Source organism: Vulpes lagopus, chromosome 8 (genome assembly GCF_018345385.1).
Source record: "Vulpes lagopus strain Blue_001 chromosome 8, ASM1834538v1, whole genome shotgun sequence".
NCBI lineage: Eukaryota > Metazoa > Chordata > Mammalia > Carnivora > Canidae > Vulpes > Vulpes lagopus.
Window position 1 is genome coordinate 11455906 of NC_054831.1, and position 27552 is coordinate 11483457.

General features: G+C 42.8%; 1 protein-coding gene across 9 annotated transcripts in view; it reads left to right on the top strand.

Annotated features, from left to right (window-relative positions):
• COL4A4 (collagen type IV alpha 4 chain) overlaps positions 1-27552 on the top strand; it is a 189358-nt gene that overhangs the window by 85737 nt on the left and 76069 nt on the right. For all 9 annotated transcript variants that reach the window (XM_041766907.1, XM_041766911.1, XM_041766905.1 and 6 more), the window contains 4 exons: positions 18483-18617; positions 19626-19670; positions 20521-20637; positions 23757-23825. In XM_041766907.1, the coding sequence (XP_041622841.1) occupies positions 18483-18617; positions 19626-19670; positions 20521-20637; positions 23757-23825 (366 nt within the window). The remainder of the gene's footprint in view (positions 1-18482; positions 18618-19625; positions 19671-20520; positions 20638-23756; positions 23826-27552) is intronic.

Consider the following 27552-nt stretch of genomic DNA (forward strand, 5'->3'; position numbering starts at 1 on the left):
ACAAAACCAAACAAACCCAGTAGCTGTGTGATGATGATAATAAAACTTACTCTGGTGATATTTTTGCAATATATACATGTATCAGATTAGTATGTGTATACCTGAAACTAACATAATGTTATGTAGATTAATCATGTCTCAGAAATTCTCCTGAAACTTAAGGATGCTAAAAGCTAGCAATCTAAGAAGTGCTTTCGCCTTTTCCATATAAACGGACACATTATTTGGGAGTGGCGGGGGGAAGCCTGGCTTTTGTGTGAGATTTTTAAAAAAATATAAACATACCAAGATCGTATAAATAAGAAGTAAAAGAGGGGCACCTGAGTGGCTCAGTGGTTGAGCATTGGCCTTTGCTAAGGTCATGATCCCGGGGTCCTGAGATCGAATCCGCATCGGGCTCCTTGCAGGGAGCCTGATTCTCCCTCTGCCTGTGTCTCTGCCTCTCCCTCTGTGTCTCTCATGAATAAATAAATAAAAATTTTTAAAAAAGAATAAGGAAAAGAAACCAGTGCATCTACATTTTAAGGCCCTTTGAGCTTGAGACTCAAGAATAATGGATCATGAGAGGAAGGGGGTGAGGGCACCACAAAATAAAGAGGAACAGTTGCTTGGGGGAATGCTCTGATTGATTGATTGATTGATTATTTTTTAAAGATTTTATTTATTCATGAGAGACACAGAGAGAGAGAGAGAGAGAGAGGCAGAGACACAGGCAGAGAGAGAAGCAGGCTCCATGCAGGGAGCCTGACATGGGACTTGATCCTGGGTCTCCAGGATCAGGCCCTGGGCAGAAGGTGACACTAAACTGCTGGGCCACCCGGACTGCTGGAAAGCTCTGATTTAAATGAGGCTGAGAGCTGTTTATAGTGGGGACATGTGGCGATGTCTAGAGACATCTTGTGGTTGGCCCAACTGGATGGCGGGGACACCACTGGTGTCTAGTGGGTATAGGCTGGGGATGGTGCTTGGCACCTGCAATGCCCAGGACAGCCCCCACACCAAAACCTGCCCTGTCTCCACGTGCCAACCGGGCTGAGGGCGAGCAACCTTGCTCTCATCCCACAGCAGCTCTGGGAGGCCGCTGTGACTAATATTTTCAGCTTTCTGTCCAAGAAACCTGAATTTCCAATTGCTGGTATATGGGAGGGACAGGAGCCACCCCCTGGTATGTGACCTCAATTTCAGCATTTGCCCCACGATCACGAGAAGACGACTACACTCAGACTCAAACTCCAGACTTTTGTCATAACTTTGCCAGCTGGGGTGGGCACTTGGAGCTGCCCGAGCCTTGGCTTCCTTGTATTTACACCATTAGCCCTTTCTCTTCTGTTGCGTCGGGTGTTTGGCCATCAGAGGCAATGCACCTTGCGTCCCGTAACACAACGGGGGCTCACGGGACGGGCTGCAGGCAGGGTCTCTGTCCCTGTTCCTGGGTGGCCAGGGAGAGCAGAATGCAGAGCAGCAGTCCACCTCTGCCCTTCCCGAGACAGACGGCTCCCACGTGGGGGCTGCAAGTTGCTGGCAGAAGTTTCCAGCTGGGAGTTTGGGAGCTTGGCTTGTGCGTAACTGGGAGGTGGTGTGGGAGGTGGGTGCTCCCCAGTGCCCAGCAGCCGGCCAACTCACATACTGTCTCTGGGGCTGCAGTGACAGCTCCAGGGGGACTGGAGAAATGGGAATAACCTGAATTCCGGAGGGTTGAGGATCCGCCCCAGGCGGCGCAGCCCATTAGTGGCACAGCCAGGCATTCCTAAGAAGGAAATTATTCCCCTTTTAGGGATGAATGCCTGAGTGAGTAGTTTAAGCCTCAAATCAAAACTGCTGTGTCTGGAGCAACTGCTGGGAAGCCAGGCTGGCCCCGTGCAGTGGACAGACTGGAGGTAGGGTTTGAACTGGGGACCCACGCTGCAGTTTGAGGTGGAGCTGGGGTGTAGCAAAGGCAGGGACCCAAGGATGGGTTCCTTCAGTTCTGGCAGAGGGAACTCAGCTTCATCGGTGGACCCTGGAGACCCCCAGTCTAGCTTCAACATGTGTTTCCACCAGTGATCATGTGTGTTTCCCTGTGGCCTCCCTCCAGCTGCATCAGTTGGGCCACTCACTCTCCCATGAGCATAATCTGAACCTTCCCACTTGCCTACCATTTTCTGGAATCTCTTCCTACTGGCACTTTGCCTCTGTCTTTCCTGCTCTCCCCAAGGGAGTTCAGTGGAGACTCCAGGTCTCCAAGGCATCCCCTCCAATACCTCCCAGCTATGCTGATGCCCCTGGTGGGGACCCAGTTCCCTTTTCTGGTATTGCTCCTACCCTGGCCTGTAGCTCTGTTTGGGTGTGAATGTGGATGCACCTGACCCTCTTGCTGAGATGACAAGCATGCACTCCTTCAAGGTGGTCATATGGACACAGGTAGAATGTTTATGCTGGGTCCTGGCCTTCAGTGGACACTCTAGAATGTAAGTTGCTGACTTCTGTTTCGCCCCTTAAGAACCGGGGCATCAATTTCTTGTATTGCTTTGAGATGATCACAGTAGATAGCTCATAAAAGGCAGTTTGTACCCATAAATCAATACATTAAAACACAGACTCCAGCCTGGTGAGGACTGGGAGCCTGGGTGGGTGGCCATGCTGGCCTGTAGCATGCCTGCAGGGACACCTGCCATATCCAAGAGAAGGGGGAACAGATTTAGCAGGGAGTCCCTTGGTCCTCCCCACGCACGCACACACACATCATTCAAACCTGTTATGAAATGCATTATCTCATGTAAATTCAAATTCCTTTGTAATTTCAGGTAGTTGCCAGAAATAAGTAGTTTGAGCAGTGGCAGCAAACAGGACCTTTTAAGGGTTCAGGAAAGAGGTCCCGGTGGAGGGTGGGAGATTGGAATGCCTGTGGCTTCTTTTGGGTTCAGAGTCTTACCTGGGAAATAAGGGTTTGTGCTATGGGGCTGGTCCGGTCCCTGTGGGCCTTAACAGCCTTAGGTCCTACGATGTGGGCATGGCCTTTTACATACAACAGCGACATAATTGGCTTCCAAAATATTTTGCAGTCACGCCCTGACATTTCCCCTAACCTCATGATAGTTTCTCTTTAAGGATATAAATGAGGTGGCACTGGGCAAGATTTGAAGGTTTTCTTTACTAATTTCAGTGGAGGAATCTTCATGTTTTTGGTGGCTACCTCCATGCAGGGAGAATTATGTGTCTTTATAGACTAGGATGGGACCTTTTACAAGTTCCACTTCAGTTAGCATGATGGTAAGGACGCTTTCTATAGCTTTTCCCAGAATGAAGTGTAAAATATATCCATGTTCTTTTTCATTCAAGGAAGTCTAGCATCTGTCAAACTGTAAACTGTTCCATTAAGAACTTTGTAATTTGGTGATTTTTACACAAGGGATCAAATGGCTTAAAATTCAAGACCTGTCTTAGTTTTAGTGATTTGAAAGCTTAAAATCACACATTATCAAAGCAGTGTTTCCTGTGGAAATTTTAAATCACTAAAAAAATGTACAAGTATTTCGCCCCACAATCTCATTCTTTTCTCCCTCACACTCCTAAGACCCTGCATTCCACGATAAAAATGGAATTTGCTTGAGGGATTTTAATTATTAACATTTTTCGTCGTTAAATTATTTGCACACAAAGTTCTAGAACTCTATCTCTTTATCCCTCACACAGCTGTATTCTAGTACACTCTATAACTGCAGCCTGATAAATGGCACAGAGCAATTATTCTAAGGTCCCAAAGTTCACAAAAGTCAATTATGTTATATTTTGGTATAAGCAGATTCCAATGACAACTGACAAATTTGATCCGTCACCACCCCTTTAGATTTTTGGTTTCTGCTTTCTTCTTTTCCTTCCACACCTTTCTCCTCCAAGAACACACTCCCTAGCTCATTTTGTCCCTTTTGGAGAATTCTCTGAGAAATGAAACCCTGCCTAGGTAAGTCTCAGGTGTTTTCAGAAAACAGCAGGTAGCCAGAGTAAGGAACCCAGGGAAGGGATGTTGGCCTTGGGGACTGTGGGGAGCTGGACAATGTGTTTGTCCTGTAAAGGCCTCAGAACCCCAAAGTGGAGAAAACCTAGTGCCCAACAAACACATTTCCCAGTACAGTTTAGCTCACCAGCTGTTTACAACTTCGGCTGTGCTTGTTAAAGTGATCCCCGTCAGGAATATTAACCTTGATTTCTGAAGAATGAAAAACTTGCAAAAGTGAAAAGGATGGATCTGCAGGTGTAGGTGCTGGAGGAAGTATCTCTGTACAGGGCGTGGGAAACCAAGAGGGACACAGGCCTATCGTTTAATACTCTTTTGGTCCGTTAATAATCACAGTGGGAGAGGTGGCTTGTATCCGTATGGGAGAATGACTCCAACACTAACTAACCCACTTTCACTGTGCTGGTCGATCCCTCTCTTTTAAATCTAGCACTCATGCTGGAGAAGGAAGGAGAGAAAACAGCCATATATTTGCCTGCTATGTTGTAGAGAACATGCTGTTTTTCCAAACAGGCCAGGTATGCAGAACCTCACGGGGAATCCCAGCAGCAGTGTGGGTCGGAAGGTAGGTTTTGGTCTATCTGCCCTGGTCAGTCACCTCATTAAACTGCCAGTGATTTGCAGCAGAGCCTCTGGCCTCCTCATGTGGAGTTCAGTTCCATAGCAACGAAGACTGCTGAGCTCTGCGACCCAGCGTGAACTGAGGCCAGGCAGCCGCAGAGCTCAGCAAATGCGAGACTACGCTGCACTTGAGAGGATCAAGGTCATTACCAAAGGGGAGACAGCCTTGTTGGTGGTGAGACATTAGGGCTGGCAACGCAGGTGCTTCCCAAACCAGGGCATTTTCCCCAGAGGAAAATGCGAAGCAGCATTTGTAGCTCTGGAAAACCTCTCCAGGGTGAGGGTCACATCTGACTAAATTAATTAAAATGCTGAATTATAAAGAAGGTAAAAGTAGATTTCTTCTTGCAGACACCATTTTATAAGTTGCCAAGAAATCCACAGGGAAACAGCTATGTCTCAAAGGAACTAATTTTTTCACTCCTCTTGTCATATGAGCTTATCTGCAATTCATTCAGCAAATGACCATTCATTCATCCCATTCTTTCGGCAGATAGACCTTGAACTTTGCCTTGTGCCTGGCATCGTGAGGCTTTGATGATAAAGAGAAAGGTCCTTGTGGCCTGGAGCTCAGAGTCCAGCAGAAGGGACAGAGATTCAGCCTTTGGCCATTATTTCTGGGTACCTGAGGGGTGCCAGGCACTGTTAGGAACTCGGGGTACCTCCGGGTAAGAATGGACAGAGACCCTGGCTCTCTCCCTGGAATAACATGATGCCCTGATTTTTTTTTAAAGATTTATTTACTTATTTATCCATGATAGACACACACACACACACACACACACACACACACACACACAGATAGAGAGAGAGAGAGAGAGAGAGAGAGGCAGAGACACAAGAGGAGGGAGAAGCAGGCTCCACGGCGGGAGCCCGACGCGGGACTCCATCCCGGGACTCCAGGACTCCAGGCAGGCGTCAAACCGCTGAGCCACCCAGGGATCCCCTGATTTGGTTTTATATGGGAGCCTGTGTGGGGGCTGGGGCAAGGGCAGGGCTGAGACAGCAGTGGAATCAGAGGCCACCTAGTGATGGCCTGGAAGCATGTCCTGTTGGTTCCTCGAGCTGCCTCAACTGCCATATGCTTGGTGGCTTAAAACCACAGAAGCTTATTTTCTCGCAAGTTCTAGAGCCAGACGTGCATAAGCAAGGTGTCGCCATTGCCACACTCCTCCATAGGCAAGAGAGGAGACTTCGTTCACTGCATCTTCCAGCTTCTGGTGGCTTCCAGCATCCAATGGCTTGTGTCCATGTCACTCCAGTCTCTGCCTGTCTTCACACCACCTTCTCCTCTGTGTGTCTGTGACACATCTTCCTCTGTGCCCCTCTTAGAAGGGTCCATGTAATGGCATTTAGGACACATAGGATACTCCAAGACATACTCCTCTCAAAGTCCTTCACTTTATTTATTTTTATTTTATTTTTTAAAGATCTTATTTATTTATGAGAGACACAGAGAGAGAGGCAGAGACATAGGCAGAGGCAGAAGCAGGCTTCCTGCAGGGACCCTGATATGGGACTTGATTCCAGGACTCTGGGATCATGACCTGAACCAAAGGCAGATGCTCAACCACTGAGCCACCCAGGTGCCCCAAGGTCCTTCACTTTAGCACCTATATTGCAATCTAAGGCAAAATCCACAAATTCCAGGAGCTTAGGGTGTGAACATATCTTTTTGTAGCCACCATTCAACCCACTGCTAGTATCTGGGCCTGGAGAACGGCCTCTATTGGGGTCCTGAAGTGAGAAGGAGATGGGCTGGCATGTTTGAGGGGCCAAAAGGTGCCCAGAAAGGTTTGGTTGACATAGGTGAGGGAGCAAGGGACATGACGTGCAGTTGGAAAATCGGGTGTAGATTCTCCTGTCTGTCATAAGGCTCTGAAGGATTTTTTTTTAAAGATTTTATTTATTTATTCATGAGAGATGGAGAGAGAGAGAGAGAGAGAGAGAGAGAGAGAGAGAGAGAGAAAGAGAGAGGCAGAGACACAGGCAGAGGGAGAAGCAGGCTCCATGCAGGGAGCCTGATGCGGGACTCGATCCCAGGTCTCCAAGATCAAGCCCTGGCTGCAGGCAGCGCTAAAACACTAAGCCACCCCAGGCTGCCTTCTGAAGGATTTTAAGAAAGGTAAAGGCAGGTTGGATTTATGTTATAAAAAGATCATTCTGGCTGCTGTTTGGGGCATATAGTGAGTGTATATGGGGGACGATGTTAGGGAAAACCTGTCAGGGGCTTCTACAGTTGCCCAGGTGGGAGGAGAGATTGCTTAGCAAGGGGGTACGTGCGATATTGGAGGAAGCAGGTGAGTGTCAGGAATATTTGGGAGGCAGGATTGATAGGAATGAGGTGGGCAGTGGAGGTACGGTGAGAGGTAAACAGCCGTCTAGGAAGTGGTGTATGGCCAAGGAGGACACTGGGGGCATGATCATGGGTCTTCGAGTCCTGTATTGGATTTGTAGAGCTGGAGGTCAGTTGAATGTGGACAGGGCTCCATGAAGAAGTCTGGGCTAGGAAGGGAAGTGGAGGGAGGAGTTGGTTGTTCAGCATTGGATGCCATTGACTCCATGGAATAGGTCAAGTTTGCCTAAGAGAAAGTGAGAAGACGCCAGGGCAGCCCTGCGGAACTCCCGGAGGATTCCCCCCAGCAGGAGGAAGGGGGGCAGGCACAGAAGACACAGGAGAAAAGCACAGAGATGACCAGGGGCAGGGACACCAGAACAGAGTGAGGGTCAACTGGTTTGAGCTCCTCAGGGAGCCTCACGAGCTCTCCACACTGCCTCATGCAGTTCCCATAGCAGATATATGTTTTTTTTTTAATTAAAAATGTTTTATTTATTTATTCATGAGAGACACAGAGAGAGAAGCAGAGACACAGGCAGAGGGAGAAGCAGGCTCCATGCAGGGAGCTGAATGCAGGACTCGATCCCAGGACCTCAGGATCACGACCTGAGCCGAAGGCAGATGCTCAACCACTGAGCCACCCAGGTGCCCTTCCACAGCAGATGTATGATGATGGGCTGCCCTTCCACCATTTTTAAAAATGGGAAAGCCACTCTTCAATAACCAGGTTCAAGAGGTGACTTTATCTATTGCTCAGCGGCACAGCCCTACCTTCTGGTCCTCGGAGCACTGCTCTTCCCAGGGCACCACCAGGCCTCTCAAGCAGCTGGATATCCTGGGTCAGCGCTACTCTGGGCTAAGTGGACCACTTTATCCTCTCATTAACAAGTGAGGGGATCTTAAGGAACAAGAAAAAGCTCTGCCACCACAGTCCAGTCCCCTTGGACTGTCTATTCCTTGAATAACACCCTTTTGTTACTTATTTTTATAACCCTTCATGATATCCAGCAGTTTTTCCCATCACAGGGGAAGACCCAGGAGGCACTTAATTAAAGGTCATGCTACGCATGGAGCCCTGTCCGCGGCTCTAAGTGATGTTATAGTGTCACCTAGTGGATCAATCTTTGAATTACAGTCAAGCATGAAAGGCAGGAGAGGTGCCCCTGAATTGTTCATTATAAGGTCTTGATCCGTTCAAGTATTCCATGAGTTTGTGTTTAGAATGTGTCTCGTGCAAGGCAGTGGCCATGGTTCTGGGGTGTTCATAAAATGTACACGGATCCTGACCCCAGGGCCCCAGAAGACATCACTGCAAGCAGATACTAATGAGAGTAACATGCATGAAAGAAGAATGAAACATAGGTGATGAGTCTATCTAGGTGTTATTGTAGGGGGGAGGTCATTTAGGAGAGTTTGTATGAGAGTGAGATTGATCAGGACTGGGGTAAAAAGAGAAGGAGCGACTGAAGTCCGAGGACGTGAGTTCGAATCTCTGCTTCCCCAGGTGACAGTCGAATGGCCTCTGGTCACTCGCTTCATCTCTCTGTGCTTCAGCTTCCTCATTTGGGAAATAGAAAAGGCGATACAGGGTGGCTTTCTGCTTTATGGATGTAATGATTCCACGCAAAGAACGTGCACTGCTGTGTCAGCAACTAGAACAAGTGCTCGGTGAATGGTAGCGGTTGCCATTGCTGCTACCACCACCACCTCCACTACCACCACCAAAGTTTTGGTTGGAGAAAGGTAGAATTTGAGCTACAGTTGGAGAAAGGCTACCATTGCTTCAGGCAAGCAGCAGGCACACGTGTGCTTGGAGCAGAAGGTGTAGGTGTGGAAATGACAGGGAGTAAGGTTGGCTGGGGTGGAGAAGGGTAGACCGTCCCCATTCCAGGAGGTGATGGAAGCAGTGATACAGTCAAGAGAAGACTGAAGAGAAGTTGACAGTCATGTGTAGACGTGGAGAGAAGCCCAAGGGGAAGGAACGGAGGGAGGCTGGGGCTTGGGTAACCCACTCGAGATGACAAGGCCAGGGCAGGGAGCCTCTGCAGGGAGACAACAGTAAGGCAGACACGTGAGATTTAAGTCAGGGAAGGTCTGGTAGCCTTGGCCATGGGGTGGGCTTGGAGAGCTGGGGACAGCTGACAGCTGGGAAGGAAAAAGTTGCCATCTGCTGGGTCTGGGAAGAAGAGGGCAGGGAAACTCGTTTGGGAGTGATGGTCTAGCTTCTCCTGTGATGAGTGTGAATTAATGGAAGGGTCAAGAAGGTGTCTAGGAAACAGTTGGACACAGAGGATAGGATTAGAAAATCAGATGTGAGAACGACAAAAATAGAGTTCTTTAATTACTTTGATGACTCTGCTGTTTCCTAAGGAAACTTGACAAAAGGACATGGAGTACCTTAAGAAAGTTTTAAGTTTACAAATAAGACAAGGCTGGAGGCCGTGGACGTGTCCATGCAGGCGTGGTGTGGTGGAAGAACCAACCAGGGTGCCAGGCCGAGGTAGTAGGAGGGGGCGGGGTTTGGGAGAGCAGCTGGCTCATGAGGGTATGAGTGCAAACTTATGAGAGTCTGAGTAAGTTATGCCCCTCAGTAGACTTTTTTGTCTCTATGGGAATAATAATTCACACTTCTTCAGTGTTGGTGGTCGGACTAAATGATGCAAGGTCTGGAGACTGGTGGGCACACACAACCAGACTCAATAAACAAATTCCTTCCCTTTCCTGGACACTTTGATGATCACTGTGTCAGTGATCTTAGAGACCAAGGACGATTTGGAAATGTGTGTGTAACTGGTATCATGGAAGCATCTTTCGGGCAGCTGGGTGGCTCAGTCAGTTAAGTGTCTGCCTTCGGCTCAGGTCACGATCTCCAAGTCCTGGGATCGAGTCCCACATAAGGCTTCCTGCTCAGTGGGGAGCCTGGTTCTCCTTCTCCCTCTGCTTGTGTGCTCTGTCCCTCTCTCAAATAAATAGATAAAGTCTTTAAAAATTAAATAAAAGCATTTTTCATACTCATTTGTTCATTCATTAATGAATGAACGAAGGAACAAACATATAGTTGTTTGTACTGATTCAGCTCCTAGTTGGGAAGGAGCAGAGAGCTGTCGCAGGCAAAGTGTGAGTGTGTATATATCTGTAGTTGTGTCTCTGTACTTATTTCTCCCAGACCTCATACTGCTAAAATGGCAAAGGTTTTCTTAGGTTTTTGTCATTCCCCAAAGGGTTTGGTCCCGAGGAGCAAGCACATCAGTGGCAACCCAAAAGGCTGAGCTGAAGATCTTGGTTTTAAAAATGTACATATTCTCCTGTCTGTTGGTGTGTTGTACCAAGTTGTGAAATCAGAATGATTTGATCTTAGCCCTGCTCAAGAGCCGTGCCTGATACAGATGATTAACAAGCGACAGAATAAAGGAATGCCCTGGCCCCAGAGGGCTGGGCGACATGTCCACTCCCATCACCTTCATCCTCTATTTGTACAGCTGGCCCGGGAGCCTACTGCTTTTGCAGCCTCGGTAGGGAGGCCCGTATAGCAGGTCCAATGACATGGTGTCAGCTTGGGCTCTGAGGAGGACGAAGGGGATGACGTGTGGCATCACAGGGCATGTCACAGGTTCCTCAGCCGTTAAGACGACTGTTGTTTCTGAATTCAGGGAATCTTTTCTGATTTTGCTATCTTTCACTGAAAGTCATAAACCTCAGAGGCAGTTCTAAGTACACAGTAGGAAAGAAAAAAAAGAGAAGAAAAGAAAGAAAAAGAAAGAAAGAAAGAAAGAAAGAAAGAAAGAAAGAAAGAAAAGGAAAGAGAAAGAAAGAATGAGAAGAGGAAAGAAGGAAGGAAAGATCAATAAATAGATCAGAAAAATTACATCTGAAAGTCAATCATTCTTTCCACTGGGCATTTTTTTTTCTCTTTTTGCTAGCCTGAATCCAGGGAACAATCCACTGTACATCATATTATTGTTCATAGATGGAGGATGCATAGTTAGGAGCAAAATATTTCTTTAAAATTCTTTTTCTTTAAATTTTTTAAATTTTTATTTATTTTTGATAGTCAGAGAGAGAGAGAGAGAGAGAGAGAGAGAGAGAGGCAGAGACATAGGCAGAGGGAGAAGCAGGCTCCATGCACCGGGAGCCCGATGTGAGACTCGATCCCGGTTCTCCAGGATCGCGCCCTGGGCCAAAGGCAGGCACCAAACCGCTGCGCCACCCAGGGATCCCTAAAATTCTTTTTTTAAAGATGCAAAATTCTTTTGATTATTTAATGATTCTCTAGTTATAGAAACATCCTCCTGTGGGCTTGTTATTTATGTCTGTTCATCCTGAAGTTAATTCCATTATAGCCTTATAAATAAGTAAGCTCAGGTATTTACTTGTAAACAGTTTTTTTTTTTTTAACTAATCCCCCTTTTTTCATATGAAATAGTTTAAGGAGATTGGAATTTTTCTCTACATTGCTGTGGATAAATTATTTACTCAAATTGGATGAACATGCAAGGACTATCTTAAAGACTGGCGTTTGGAAAAATTTCATGAGCAGCTTTCTGGCAGATTTAATATTGTGATACAAGGTTTAGTGTATTTCTTTAAAAAATTTATCCTATAATAAATTACCTGTTAATACAAAAAAAAAAGCACTAAGTATAAAACAAACCACAGTCTTCCCCAGCAGCTATAAATAAGTAGGCATTTAATATTTTATGCTAGTTTTTCTACTTGTAGAGTAGGGGTTATATTTGCCATTTAATATGGTTGAAATAAAGGTATGACAATACCCGTGTTCTAGCTCAACAAGAAGTTACGAACATTGCTGCATTTAGGGTCATTGTTCATGTATGGGGTTATACTCTGCTCACCTCAGTGTGGAATCTGTTTCACTGTTCATATTATTTTATTAAGTATTTGTTAATCATGGTCTTGGGCGCATAGACTGTACCCTCCAGGAGCTCATGGTCTAGAGGGTGTGGGATTGGGGGATAAAGAGGTGGTCACTGTAACAGATGAGGGTGTCATTAAAGAAGCATCTTGGAGAGGTATCTAGTTCTGAAGGGTGTGTGGGGGGAGGGCTGGAGGTTGGGGAGTCTTCATAGGAGCACTAAGAAATGACCTTGAGAGTGGGAGGGACAATCCTGGGACAGGACACTGAGTCTGTGGATGAGCAGAGCTTATTCAGAAATGGCAAGGAAGGGATCCCTGGGTGGCGCAGCGGTTTGGCGCCTGCCTTTGGCCCAGGGCGCGGTCCTGGAGACCCGGGATCGAATCCCACATCAGGCTCCTGGTGCATGGAGCCTGCTTCTCCCTCTGCCTATGTCTCTGCCTCTCTCTCTCTCTGTGACTATCATAAAAAATATATATATATATATATATTAAAAAAAAAAAAAAGAAATGGCAAGGAAGGCGGCTTAACAGATGAGGGCCATGGAGGAGGAACGGCATGGGGTCCAGAATTGAATAATGAAAATTACCATTTCTTGTCTTGCTTTATTTTAAAAGCATTTTTGATGGCACCTTCTCAAACCAAGACCCATTTCTATACTGAATGGCATTTTATCATTCTTACCACCGAGTGAAACATTTCCACTCCTTTTTTTTCTACCCAAAGTTCCATTAGCTCACTGGATCCGGCCTTGTGTGTCCAAAATGAAATACATTAAAGAGATTTATAGGTGGTTAATTGGCTGTCTCTTTCTCAATTACTATTTTATGTTTAAACATAGGTTTTGTTGTTTCTAAATGTTACATTATTGTAAAGTGTGACATTCACAAAAGATCATTTAGGAGGGGTTTTTTTTTGGTAAATTACCTATAAGATGAAAAGATAATTCCCAGAATTGATGAAAGAGTAGTTAATTTCCAGAGTCTTATATTCAAGAAATCTTACCAAGTTAGAGTAACTAACATAGGTCAAAAAAAAAAAAAAGGAGCTGAAGTCATTATTTATTCTTTCAGATTGTTGTTTACAATTTGTGTAATATTTAAATTGATATGCCCTCAAAATGCCCCCAAATGTTTTGTGTCTGTATAATTACATTTCATGTTTTATCCTTGTCTGTTTTGTAATACATACTTCTACATGTAAGCTTCCTTGAAAATTCTAAGCTTTAAAAAAAAAAAAAGAAAATTCTAAGCCTTTAGTATTTTTTTGCGTACTCAATAAACAGTAGCTGTTACGATGATGATGAAAAAGCATGAAAAGAAGGGAAAGTTCAAATGATGTACGATTTTGAATTTTGAAGTTTAGGCAGGTGTTAAAGGCTGTTGATAATGTTTGTTGAGTCGGCGACTTCATGGTGAAGGAGAAATGTTAATTAGTCTTTATTATAAAGGTCACATTTGCTGTTGGTGAAGAATGTAACATTGTCCGGGCTTGCGTTTTCCCTCCTGAGGCATGACAAAATGCTATTTCTTGCATAGCCTTCAAGCAATGTTCCTTTATAAATATGTATTTAGAGTAAATATCTGTCCATTTGCTTCCCTACACGTGGGATCATATGACAGGCAGGTTGTTTTACCCTTTTGAACAATGAACTGTTTGTAGTAATAATAACAATAGTTAGCATTGTTGTGCCAGGCATAAGCATTTGCCATATGTTATTCTTTTTATTGACAGAGAAAGAAGCTGAGGAACAGAGAGGATAAGAAATGTGCCCGAGGTCCCACAGCTAGTGTGGGCCTGGCCTTCAAACGCAGGGGGCTGACCGGACAGCCTGGATGGTCAGTCACTGTCTTTTTCATGAGCATCATGAGGGTGATCCATGTCAGCTCAGAAAGCCCTGCTTGCTTGCTCCCTTTAATGTCCAGGCCTTCCACGTTTCCCTCCAGCCTGTAACTTCTCTGCTCCACCCTGGGGGTCTCCAGCTGCCAGTCTCTGCATCTCTCTGTGGGCTCTGTAAGGGCCCCAGTTGTGGGCTTGGCAGCAGGCACTCCCCACCCACCACTGTGATCCTCCAGCGAGGAGGTAAACACTGCAGCTCCCTGGCTCTTGGGTGGGATCACTTTCCTTTTTTTTTTTTTTAAGATTTTATTTATTTGTTCACTAGAGACACACAGAGAGAGGCAGAGACACAGGCAGAGGGAGAAGCAGGCTCCATGCAGGGAGCCCGATGCGAGACTCGATCCCAGGACCCCAGGATCATGACCTGAGCCGAAGGCAGATGCCCAACCACTGAGCCACCCAGGCGTCCCACCCTATCTCCTTTGAATCTCCAACAAATGGTTTGCATCAACTCCTTGTCCTGTGCTTTGCACTGGGGCACCCAGGCTAAGACAGGCTGTGTGTGTTCCATTGTATGAAGGTACCATAATCTATTCTATTAATTTCATTTGGGCAGAATTTTAAAGGATTTCCAGTTTTTCTTGCTATTACACATAATGTTGTGAATATTCTGGCATTACTGTCTTTATTTATTTTATTTTTATTTTTATTTATTTATGATAGTCACAGAGAGAGAGAGAGAGAGAGAGAGAGAGAGAGAGAGAGAGAGGCAGAGACATAGGCAGAGGGAGAAGCAGGCTCCCACCGGGTGCCCGATGTGGGATTCGATCCTGGGTCTTCAGGATTGCCCCCTGGGCCAAAGGCAGGCGCTAAACTGCTGCGCCACCCGGGATCCCCTGCATTACTGTCTTTAGATGAGGGTACATAGGGCTCATGTCCCCGGGCCCCAAGCCCCAGGCGGGGCCCCACCCATCTGTCCTGCGTCTGGACCTGGCCAAGGTCAGCAGCACTGTCCAGGGTGACTCATCACATGTGGACTGGGACTGGCCGGGTCCCAGATCTGTGTCTTCCCTTCAAAGTTGTTAAAAATGATTGAATGATACACACTTTATTTAACACTTCCTGAATTCTCAAGGAACCAGGGAACTGCAAAATGGGGCAGAAGTCAGGAAGCTTTTATGGAATGAAGCATAGAGAACAGGTGAATAAGAAGCAGGGAAAGAAGTAAAGACCCTAGAGTTGGCTTGGTATTGAGGGTGGGGATTGGCTGACTGGAAATACCATGTGTCCAATCAACCCAAGCATGTATAGGGACCCAAAAGTTATCTAAGTTTTGGTTTTCTCATGTGGAACCTGGGCTCCATCTTGGGCCTAAATATTTCTTTCAACAGGATGCTCTTAGATCCTTCATCCTATGTAGGGTTCACCTCATGGGGTTCAGCTCAGGGGTTTATGCTTATGGGCTGGTCTGGAACCCCATGGCTGGGCCCTGGTTTCTGGAAGGCGGCCGCCTAACAGAACACTCCCACTTGCTGGCTTGTGGAATTTCAATTCATGGGATCATAGGAGATTAAGTCACTAGAATAGTCCTGACACTGATTTCAGGTGACTCAAATTTTTATATAGATGAGGCTCTCCAAAAAATATTTCCCCCTTGTCCATGCACACCACAAGGGTAACCCTATATTCTTGGAATTGAGGCTAAATAATTCAGAATCGCCCAGAAGTTTGACATCTGATCTGATCAGGTATCTTGTAAAATCCATTCAGCTTTTTCTCTCTCTGAAACTCACTTGCTCATTGAATGCACCAGCAGGTTGTTTGGTGGGACAAAGGGATACAACGTGATTTTTCTTAAATCTTCGGAAAGATTTTAAGAAGCAAAAAAATTTGCAGGTGGACATCCTGACTTCAAATGAATACTAAGAGTGCTTTCAAACTAATAAAATATAGCATGGGCTCCGAAATGTGTTAGACAACACAGCTGAACACCTTAGACGCCACAGTGCATGGTGATGGGCAGCCAACTCACCTTGCATTGGTGAAATCCTTCTCTTAAACTTCTCATTACAAAGTTTCTTTTTACCTGATGTAAGGGTGTTGTCTTCAGATTACAAAGTGTGTTATTTAAAAAACCATACGAATCTAATATACTCCCTGCCCTCATCAGATTATAGACAGAAATTGAATGCTGAGGCTAGATATATGATTTAGAAACTCTGATTTTAGATTCTTAAGTTCATTCAAATAGACTCATTGTTCCCAGACATTAATTATTTTATAAAAAAGTAAATTATTTATTTATTTATTTTGGAATTCTCACATACTTTATTTACAAAAAATTCAGATACAAAGTTGGTGTTGTAGCAGAGAACCAATCTTGGATGCACATACCTGATAATCGAAGGCTATCACTAAGCAAAGTGTCTTACTATAGCAAGTTAGCAAGTTCCAGGTGTTTGGGCCGAGTCCCCAGAATATTTGCAGTTTGGCCCAGTTCAGACATTCATGGTTCTCCTACCAGCGAGGATGTACATGAGGCCCATCTCCTGACTGGCCTCCTGTTCCATTTTTTTAATTAATTAATTAATTAATTAATTTTTAATATATATTCTTGTTTATTTTTTATTGAAATTCAATTATGCTATATGCTGGCAAATTGAACTCCAATAAAAAATAAATAAACAAGAATATATATTAAAAGTAAATAAAAGTAAATAAGTTTAAATGTATAATAACATTTTATATGTCATAAAGATAAGAATTAAAAAAAACAAAACAAAGAAAAAGATAAGAGTTGATAAAACTGCTTTTTTTCTAAGTTCAGAAACCACTTTCCTAACCATACAGGGCCCAGGTAGAGAGTATCCAAAGTGACTGGGTGGTCAGACTGGACCACAAGCCTGGGAGCATACTCACTGCCAGTCCACCTATCCTGTATTCATTCAGAAGAGATTTCCTGAACCAAAATCTGGGGTAGATGGTAGATGGGAGACTTAACTGGTGAGCAAATATCCTTGCCCTCATAGCACTAATATCTAACTGGAGAGGCAAACAATAGACTGATGAGCAAATAATTGAAAATTAGGAAATGCTAAGATGCCAATAATGAAATGGAGGGGCTGCCATTTCAGCCCTCAGTGAGAGTGGCAGTGGATTGGAGATTCTATTTCATGGGGGACAGGGAAGAGGCCAGGGGTCAAGGAAGGCAACTAAGCAGGTGTTAGTGTAGGGGATCTAGGTCATGTGGAAATCTAGAGCAGGAGCAGTCCAGTGGGAAAGCCAAACCAAGGAAGACCTGCCAGGGTTGGCCTGGAAGTAGTAAGTATGGGGTGCAAGAGAATCCAGGGCCACACCCTAGAAGGTCTAGGGGGAACTTGGGGTTTACTTTGCATGCAGTGGGAAGGCAAGAGAGGGTTTTAAAAAGTGGGAAAATACCACGATCTGATTTCAACCTCCCTTGGGCTGTTCGGTGGAGAGAGGCCTGGGGGAGGAGAAAAGAAAGCTAGAGAGCAATTTAGAAGCCAAAATCCATAGTCTTTTGATATTGGCCTTCACCAGGGTGGCAGCAGGGGGGACCAGGAAGGGATGAGCTCCACATCTGTTTCGGAAATGAAATGGTAGCAATTGATCATAGACCTGGTGTAGGTGTAGCAGAAAGAAGAATGTCAAGATGACTCTGGGATTCTGGCTGGATCAAATGGGTAGTTCAGGAAGGTTGACAGAGGAATAAATTTCGGAGGAAAATAAAAAATTCCATCCAGGATCTCTTTTTTAAGTTGGAGGTACCATTCTATCCAAGAAGATGTCAAGGAGGCAGCTGGATATGCCGAGCCATCTGGAAGTTAGAGAGGTCTGTGCTGAAACATAGCAGTGGTGCTGTTTGAACCCACGATATTTAAGGTTTCAGTCCTAGAGGGAACCATAAGTGTGCAGGCTGGAAAGAGAGAAGGAAGCCTGGGACAGAGAAGGGAGCAATATTGTGGGGGCCCCAAGAAGCGTGGTCCTCTGAGGCCAGTCTTTCCTACTCCAGAATAGAGAGAGCTGTGAGACTCAAGCTGCTTCTAGGGGGCAAGGATTCAATGTCCATTTGATGCATCAGCCCATCAAAATGCAACAGAAGACAGGCAGCAAGGGAGCAGAGAATTTCTCATCTTTGTACTGGAAACATACCCACTGTGGGTTCAGGAGAACTGAGCTCATGAAACATCTGCACATAAGAGGTGACCCTTTCATTCCTGGAAAGTCAGATTGGATAAGTATAAATTGACGTGGAGAGTCTACTTCCAAATTAAGTAGATATTATTAGGTAAAAGCAGCTGAAAAGAAATGTTTTCCACTAAAAGGGCAGAAAAACCATTAGCCATATGAAATTTTAAAGAAGATCTGGGCAAGCAGGTGTCTCCACTCTTGATTTGTGTCACTAACATGATGGTAGTGACAGTTTGATGTTTTTTTTTTCTTGCTTTGTTTTGCAAGTTCCTTGCTTTGCTAAATAGTCAAGACTTATAAATGTTATTGATGGAACAAAAATAGTAAGAGAACCATAATTGGTTCATGTGTGTGTGTGTGTGTGTGTGTGTGTGTGTGTATACACGTGGAGTAATTCAAATTTATTGTATGGTTTAAATTCAGATTGAAAAAGGCAATATTGATGTTTCTTATTTTTGTAATTAATTTGTCATTTGTGCTTCTATTATTAGAATTTGCTCACATCTAATTTTCCGGTCTTCTGTAAGCCCAAGTGAGCATGTTTGTGTTAGAAGAGAGCGCTTAAGACTCAACCACCCCTCTGCCTTTTTAATCTTCCTTTTTAGGGTCAACCAGGACCGCCGGGGCCACAGGGTCCCATTGGACCCCTGGGACTGCCAGGACCCACAGGAATTCCAGGAGAGAAAGGGATGAGAGGTGACAGTGGCCCTCCTGGAGCAGCAGGTGACAAAGGTGACAAGGTAAGACTCTTCTTAAGTGCTTCTTACTAACAACTCACCAGCACTACTATGCCAGATTTTTAAAATAATCACAAGTAGTATAGTACCTACTAGTATCCCCCTCAAAAAAGTTAAGTCTAAACTCCTCTTTATCAGCTCTCATTTCCTAACTCTTTTCCAGAGGAGCATGCCCTTCTAGACTTTTCTGTGCACTGAAATACATGAGTATACCCAGTGAAGGGTTATAGTCTTTCATGGCTTTCTAAAAACCTAAATGATATATTTATCATGCTGAGCTTTTCTTTTTTTACTCAACCAGATGGCTTAGAGATCATTCCATATCAATTTATGTAGATTAAACTTACTCTCTTAAAAATACTGCACAATATGCCATAATAGAGATAAAACTATAGTTTATTCCATGTTGATGTAAATTTGAGATCCTGTCCCAACTTTGTGTTGTGCCAGGGCTCAACAACAATCCTGTAAATTACCTGTGCTTACACTTAAAAGTTTATTTCTCTTGGATACCCAGATGCTAAAAAGTCGAATTTCACAAGGTATCAAAAAAAATTTTTTTAAATTGATGTTGCCAAATTGGCTTCCTAAGTACAAAAAGAAAAGTACAAAGTTTTTTTTTCCCAAAGGTTTTTTTAAATTTTAGCATTTCAGTTCATTAATGTAAAAAAGGAGCACCTGGGTGGCTCAGTGGGCTAAGCATCAGACTCTTGATTTTGACTCAGGTCACCATCTCAGGGTCATGAGACTGAGTTCCACATCAGGCTCTGCACTCAGCGGGGAGTCTGCTTGAGATTCTCTCTTTCCCTCTCCTTCTGCTCTCCCTCCACCATTCTCTCTCTCAAATAAATAAATCTTTTTTAAAAAGTTCATTAATGTAAAAATAAGTAACAGTGACTGCTAAGAGATTTTTTAAAAAATGGCTCATTATTTATGTTTTCAAGTAAATCAATCTGTTAATCCAATACTTTAATAACTTTTATATCTTTGTCTTGTTTTCTGGGATGTTAGGGTCCAACTGGCGTTCCTGGATTTCCAGGGTTGGATGGCATACCTGTAAGTCTTTTTTAATTTTCTCCATTTATTTTAAAAAAGGGAAAAGCTCATCAGGCTCCCCACTCAGTGGGGAGTCTGCTTCTCCTTCTCCCTCCCCCTACTGTGCTTGCTCTAATAAATAATAAAATCTTAAAAAATAATAATAATAACTGCCAACATATTCATATAAGGTGTATACAGCATTTAAACCAATAAAAGAGCACACAACTGGAAAAAAGAGAAAAAGGGAAAAGCCCTCATCAAAGTCCTTAAATCACATATTCTCTCTCTCTCTATATATATATTTATTTGGCAGACTCTTCTTTATTTTCTCCTGGTAGTGCATGGAAGGGCATTTGCATTTCAATTTTGCATAATAACTTTGAGACCAAAACACTTTACTTGAAAAGAAAGGTTTTCAAACAGATTAGAGAAAAACATTCTAAAATATAAGCTACATTTACTTTCCATGTTCCAGAAATAAATGTGTACTCATAGTGAAAGATTTTACTTGCTGGTTAGTTTTAACAGTGGAAGGGGGCTCAAAACTTTCATTCATAATATGTAAACCAAATGAAAGAAGGAAGAGGTGTTTCAGGGGCTCTATAATCCATTAGAGTCTTTCTAAGGATTTTAAGGAAGATGCTCTCCCAAATCTCTTGGAATATTCCAAACTAGTTTCAATTGGGCTATATTAAAATTTATCTCTACATCTTTACTATGCTACATAGTACTTGTGGGTGGGAAGGAAGTTTCACAAATTAAATAGCACGTGAGTCACAATTGCCATAACTTGGGTACCCATATTATGTAAACTTTGTGTTATAGCATTCTTGCAAAAACACCTCACTTATAAGCTTGTTTCTTACAGGGCCACCCGGGGCCTCCTGGATCCAGAGGCAAGCCTGGCATGCATGGCTACAATGGTTCACGAGGTGATCCAGGGTTTCCAGGAGAAAGAGGAGTTCCTGGCCCAGGAGGCCTCCCAGTAAGATCCCCACAGCTCATCCTAAAGGGAATCTTATGTGAAGGCCTCTCCAATGGGCATGAGCTTCATGTGGCCAAGAAACAGATTTAGTGCAGGTGTACTGGGAGCATGGTGAATGAATGAGGGTGTCTGGAGGATGAGGACTGAGAAGTATGCAGGACCTAGAGCTCTTGGGCCTTGCAGACTGTGGGAGGAGGCTGGATTTTCTCTTGCATGCCAAAGGGGAAGGCAGTGAAGGGCTACAAGCAAGGAAGCAATTGTATGATCTGATGGATGTTCCATTAACGTACTCTAGGCTGCTGTACAGAGAATAGAGAGTAAGAGGAGGAGCAGAGAGGCCAGAAAATAAAATGTAGATTATTTATCATTCAGGGTCCACTGTGGGACTATGATTTTAAGGGGTCACACTTAGCTGAGATCCAGCAAACAGGAGGCAGCTTCTGCACATAACCACTGCTTCCATCCCCCATATCCAGACACTAGCAAACCACCTACGGTTGCATTTACAAGAATTTATCATCCAAATATTAACAGTAATGGCAGCATTTGTCTCGATATTCTAAGATCACAGTGGTCTCCTGCTTTAACTATTTCTAAAGTTCTTTTATCCATTTGTTCACTGCTATGTGATCCAAACCCAGATGACCCCCTAGTGCCAGAGATTGCATGGATCTATAAAACAGACAGAGATAAGTACAAGAGAATATCTCGGGAATGGACTCAGAAGTATGCCATGTGATGCTACCTTAAAGTCAGAATAACCTGCATTATAGCTTGAATAAACTTTAAATTACTGTTAAAAAAAAACAAAACAAAACTCAGGTTTTTGATCTTCCCTGCTTGGCTATAACGACAGGACCAGGGAGAGGATGTCTTCCTCACTTCTAGTACATCTCCTAGGTGGACCCTAAGTCACATTCCATCTGCAAAGGGGTCCGGGAAATGTAGTTTTAGCTTTCTCATCCCCATAAGGCAATAGAAAAATAGAAGGTATTTGGAATGGATGTTCAGAAATAGTTGACAATATCCAGCACTTCAGAAAACTTTATTGCTTTCAGGTATTTTGTTTAAAATTGTCTCCAATCTTTATATGAGGAAAAAGAAAACAGAGAGAAAGGGAATATCAGGGATAGAGGAAAGAATAGTTTTTGCTAAAGTTATATTCATATTCTGAACATTCAGAAGAGGAGGAGCTCTCGATTTTAGCTTCCCCACAGCATGTCGTGGTGACCAAACTGACGTTTGTCATAATGATGCCTTTGCAAGGCAGCTTTCTCCCCCTTGACCCACCTCACTTATAGTCAGTCCTCACTTGCCCCGTAGTATGAGGCATTAAGAATGACCATGCAAGCTGACACCACACAAAGCAACATTAACAGCGAATGGGAAAAATGACTATTGTTCCATGACCTTTATTATGTTTTGTTAAAATATTTAAAATTTAATGTTAGTTGTCCCTACCTAGGGAAAAAATTTTTTAAACTAACATTGATTTAGTACTTTGTCATTTAAAACAGACTCATTGAGAATGGAAGTGTTTCACGTCTTTGTAGAAACTGCCCAAGAGTGTTTTGAAGATGCCTTCTTCTGGCCATGTAACTTCCAGACCTGAAGTGAAGACATTTTTCTGTGCTATGGTGAATTGCCATACTCTTTTCTGAGTTCAGATCAGCATCTGGTGCTGTGAGCTATCTCTAAGAGTCCCTTTACAATGAGGGTCTTATGCTGGTGCCATGTCCTCTGGCACCTTGTTTTTGGTCCCAGCCACTTCCCTTTTTTGGGTTGGGCACTTTGTCTTCATGGAGGACTCCTTCTGACTCAGAGTCTCAACATTCCACGATCGCTTAGTTATTTTTTCTCTAACTCCACTTACACTGGGCCTGAATTTCACTGCCAGCTTTATCATTTTTCATTCCCTGACTTACTTCCGTCATTGATGGACAATTGCTTCTTGGAATGGGGTCTGATTTTCATGAAATGTCATTTAGGTTTATCACTGGGAGATAAGGAAGGAACATAACTACACATTTGGCTGGTGTGTGTGTGTGTGTGTGTGCATATGCACCTGCTGACTCACAGATGTGCAGTGACCAATTGTTACTAGACGGAAAGGAGTGATGGGACTAGTAATCACGATTCGCATCTGTTACTCATATATACCAATGAGCTAGCAGTGAAGTCACTCAGCTAATATAAGGTAGTAACTGAAGTTTGAACCATTTTGTAGGAGGACTGGTGATATTTCACTTAACTGTGAAACTAAAATTCATGCATATTGAAACTGTGTGAAGAAAAGACTGCGTGCGTAGATGCATCCGATTTCTCAAGGAAAACAGTTGCTGTGACTTATCATAAAAGCCTTAAATATCTCCCATTGGAAGCACAGTCAGGACTTTTCCAGGAAGGATTAACTTTGAAATCTGCCTGTCCTTTGCAGGAACTTGATACATGAAGATAGAATTGTTATGTGGCAACCAAGATATGTTAAGATATGTTAAGATATTCAGTAGGAAAACTTTGGAGGAAAAAAAGAATACATTGAATTATTTCATTCACTTTGTAAAAATACTCTTAAGTAAGCTTGCAGCTACTTACAAAAACCTTCCAAAAAGAAGATACGTTTTTAAAAGTCTTACGAAGGATGCAGGGGCTCTATTTTGAACACGAAATGAATAAAATCAGTTTTTAAAAAATGATTTCTAGGGCATAAATTATTAACTGAAAATTGCAAAATTGTTTACCTGTGAGAATAATACATGTGAATTTGTATGTTTGAGGAAAAATGCAATTTTCCTGATGAATAATTAGTAAATAGCTATGCATTTTATTATATAATGTATCACTTGCATATATTATATATGTATAACATCTATGGATAATATAAATATATTAATAGATACCCTGTCTTTAGAGATTCATTAATAGGGCTTAACTGAATATTGAATAGATATGTATGAGAACCTTAGGATGATAGCAATAATGAAGAGAATAAAGAAATCTCCACTAGCGAAACATGACTATAATGGTATTTTACCGGTAATAATATTACATGAAAAAAAGGAAACACTGAAATAATCATATGCTTTCTTCCCCCTCTTAAGTGAATATTTTATTTTCAGGGCCTTCCTGGTGAAAGGGGAGAAAAAGGAAATTCAGTGTTCATTTTAGGTGCCATTAAAGGTATTCAGGTAAGCTTTATGATCATAGTGGGTTTAAAAAAATTATTTTTCCACCTAGGTAAACCCATCTCGGGAATATATATATATATCTTTTGAAATGTCCTGGAGCGCACTGTTTTTTATCATTACCCAGACTCTCTGGATGACACCATACTTCTGTGTGAAGACACTTGGCTTTAATTGCTCTGCCTGTAAAATTCCAGTATCTCCTAACTGTTCTTGCAAAGCGTGAAAGATACATTTATTTCAGGGTTTCTCAATCTTGGTACTATTGGCATCTGGGGCCTGATAATCATTTGTTGTGGGAGCTGACCCTGTGCATTGTAGGATGAAGAGAATCTCTGACCTTTACCCATTAGATGCCGGCAGCATCCCCCCACCTAAATAATATCTCCAGGTATTACCAAATATGTCCCGGGAAGAAATATCACCCCGGTTGAGAAGCACGGGTTTATTTGTAGATAGAATGCTGTAATGCTAATACTTGCCATCCGGTATAAGAGGAATCAGCACTATTGAACTTGAAAACTGTGGAAACCTTATAGCACTATCCCGGGTAAATTAAATGCTTTTGTGTTTTTATGTACAATGACATACAAACATTGATAAATAAACTCTTAAATGATCACCTATACCTCTAGTATGAGTAGCATGAATAAGCAGAAGATCAGTAGATATAAATCAAGAGGAAAAATATGGTACATTTGCAAAACATGGTCATTTCTCTTGAGGAATAATATTCTGTAACAGTTAGATAAAACTTAAATTTCTTCTATTAGACCCTAATTTTTGTGCCACCATGGATGGACACACCTAAGTAGTGATTCCTGTAGTGAGCTCACAGTATATACAGAGCCTATACACACTTGTTAAACAGCAGGAACTATGTTTTTGTTAAAGGCTTAAATGATATGTTAACAAACTTAGCATCAAAAGCAAGGTCATTCTAGGAAGCAGGATGGTGTATTGGGAGGAGTAAATTGACCCTTACCTTCCGCTGTGACTTTGAGCAACCCCCTCAAACTCTCTGAGCCTCATTTTCTTTATTTGTGAAAGAAAATGAAAATAATATCTAGCCTACCTTCCTCTCAGTGCTGGTGATCCACTGTAATAATTTATACTGAAGCACATTGTCAACTCTAATGCACTGTACAGTAGTAGTCATGATAGGTTTTTTTTTTTAATTTAAATTCAATTTAGTTAACAAAGTATTTTTTTAGTTTCCGAAGTAGAATTTAGTGATTCATCAGTTGCATATAACACCCAGTGCTCATTACATCAAGTGCCCTCCTTAATGCCCATTACCCAGTTACGCCTTCCCCCTACTCACCTCCCCTCCAGCAACCCTCAGTTTGTTTCCTAGAGTTAAGATTCTCTTATGGTTTGCCTCCCTCTCTGTTTTTTCCTTATTTTATTTTTCTTCCCTTTCCCTAGGTTCATCAGTTTTGTTTCTTAAAGTCCACATATGAGTGAAATAATATATTTGTCTTTCTCTGATTGACTTGTTTTGCTTAGCATGGTACCCTCTAGTTCCATCCACATTGTTGCAAATTTTATGGTTTTGATGGCTGAGTAATATTCCACTGTGAGTGTGTGTGTGTGTGTGTGTGTGTGTGTGTGTAATTATACATATATATACACATCTTTATCCATTCATCTGCTGATGGACATCTGAGCTCTTTCCACAGTTTGGCTGTTGTGGACTTTGCTGCTCTAAACATTGGGGTGCAGGTATCCCTTTAGATCACTATGTTTGTATCTTTTGGATAAATGACTAGTAGTGCAATTGTTGGGTCATAGAGTAGTTCTATTTTTAACTTTCTGAGGAACATCCATATTGTCTTCCAGAGTGGCTACACCAGTTTGCATTCCCATCAGCTGTGTAAGAGAGTTCCCCTTTCTATGCATCCTCACCAACATGTTTCCTGAGCTGTTCATTTTAGCCATTCTGACCCATATTAGTCATGCTGAATACTTTTTTGCAATAGTGCAAGAAAGAGTAAGTGGGATAGAAGGAGAAATGAATATAGAGAATTCCTCATCTTTTTTTTTTAAAGATTTTATTAATTTATTCATGAGAGACACAGAGACAGAGAGAGAGGCAAAAACACAGGCAGAGGGACAAGCAGGCTCCATGCAAGGATCCTGGTGTGGGACTCGATCCTGGGTCTCCAGGATCATGCCCTGGGCTGAAAGCAGTGCTAAACCGCTGAGCCACCTGGGCTGCCTGAGAATTCCTCATCTTAAAGAGAAACAGAAGATTCCTAATAAAAATGGCCTGCAAGGGGGCACCTGCGTGGCTCAGTTGGTTAGGTGTCTGACTCAATTTTGGCTCATGTTATGATCTCAGAGTTGTGAGATTGAACCTTACTTAAAATTTTTTCTCCTGCTCTCTCTGCCTCTCCTCTAAAAAAAAAAAAGTCTACAGATCAATAACTTTAAAGAAACAATACTTTTAAAAGTCGATATGCACTTCACAGCTATTTGGATTATTTAAAAAAAACAGAAAATTGTATGTGTTGATGATTATGGGGAGAAATCTGAGCTCTTCTGCATTGCTGGTGGGAATGTAAAATGGTGCAGCTACTCTGGATGATGGTATCATGGCTCCTCAAAAAAATTAAATTAAATGTAGCTACTCTGGATGATGGTATCATGGCTCCTCAAAAAAATTAAATGCACTTTATGACCCAGCAATTCCATTTCCAGGTATAAACCCGAAAGAAATGAAGGCAGGGTCTCAAACAGATATTTGTACCGCCAGGTTCCTAGTAGCATTATTCATGATAGACAAAAGGTGGAAGCAACCCTAGTGTCTATTGTTGGGTGAATGGATAAACAGAATGTGACCTATACGTATAACACAGTATTATTCAGCCCTAAAAAGGACAGGAATTCTTTTTTTTCCCTTTGAAAGATAAGTGTTTTATTTTTTGAAAAAAAAAAACAAAAACAAAAACAAAAAACAGTCGTTCGGTGGTGGAGCCCTGCTAAGGACAGGAATTCTGACACCTGCTACAACACGGATGAAGCCTGAGGTCATTATGCTAAGTGACATAAGCCAGCTACAAAGGACAGATAAGATATGATTTCACTTATATGAGGTTCTTACAGTAGTGAGATCCACAGAGACCAAGAGTGGAATGGTGCTTGCTAGGAGCCAGAGGGAGGGGAAATGTATTTAATGGCTACAGTTGACACTGGGGAAGATGAAACGTTCTGGAGATGGAAGATGGTGATGGTTGCCCAACAGTGTGGACATACTACATGCCACAGAACTGTACATTTAAAAATGGCTAAAATGCTGTTATCTTATGTATACTTTATATTTTACATTAAAAAATAAGCTATGTTCAAGAGAATATACACTCTTTGATTCATTAAGGCATGTAGTCTCAGGGCAGAACCACTGAGCTATAGGTGCACGTAGAGGCAGGCATGAGAGAATTTCTGCAAGAATTTCCTTTATATCTACTCTAGGGTGATAAAAAAAAAAAAAAGGAGCAAAGTATCTGTTGAGGGAGGCAAGTTCTGGCAGTTAGACCAGAGACAGTTAAGCTGTTATGCAATGGGAGGACCTATGGATTGAGAATTTAGATTGTAAATGGAAAGATGAAAATCTCATCTCGACGCCATGTCATCAGGACTCAAGCAATCTTTGTCTGGTTTTGGCTGAGTAGAAGCAGGATTCCATGGTTAGGAATGGACACAGAAAGTCCTCTCCACACAGCCTTCC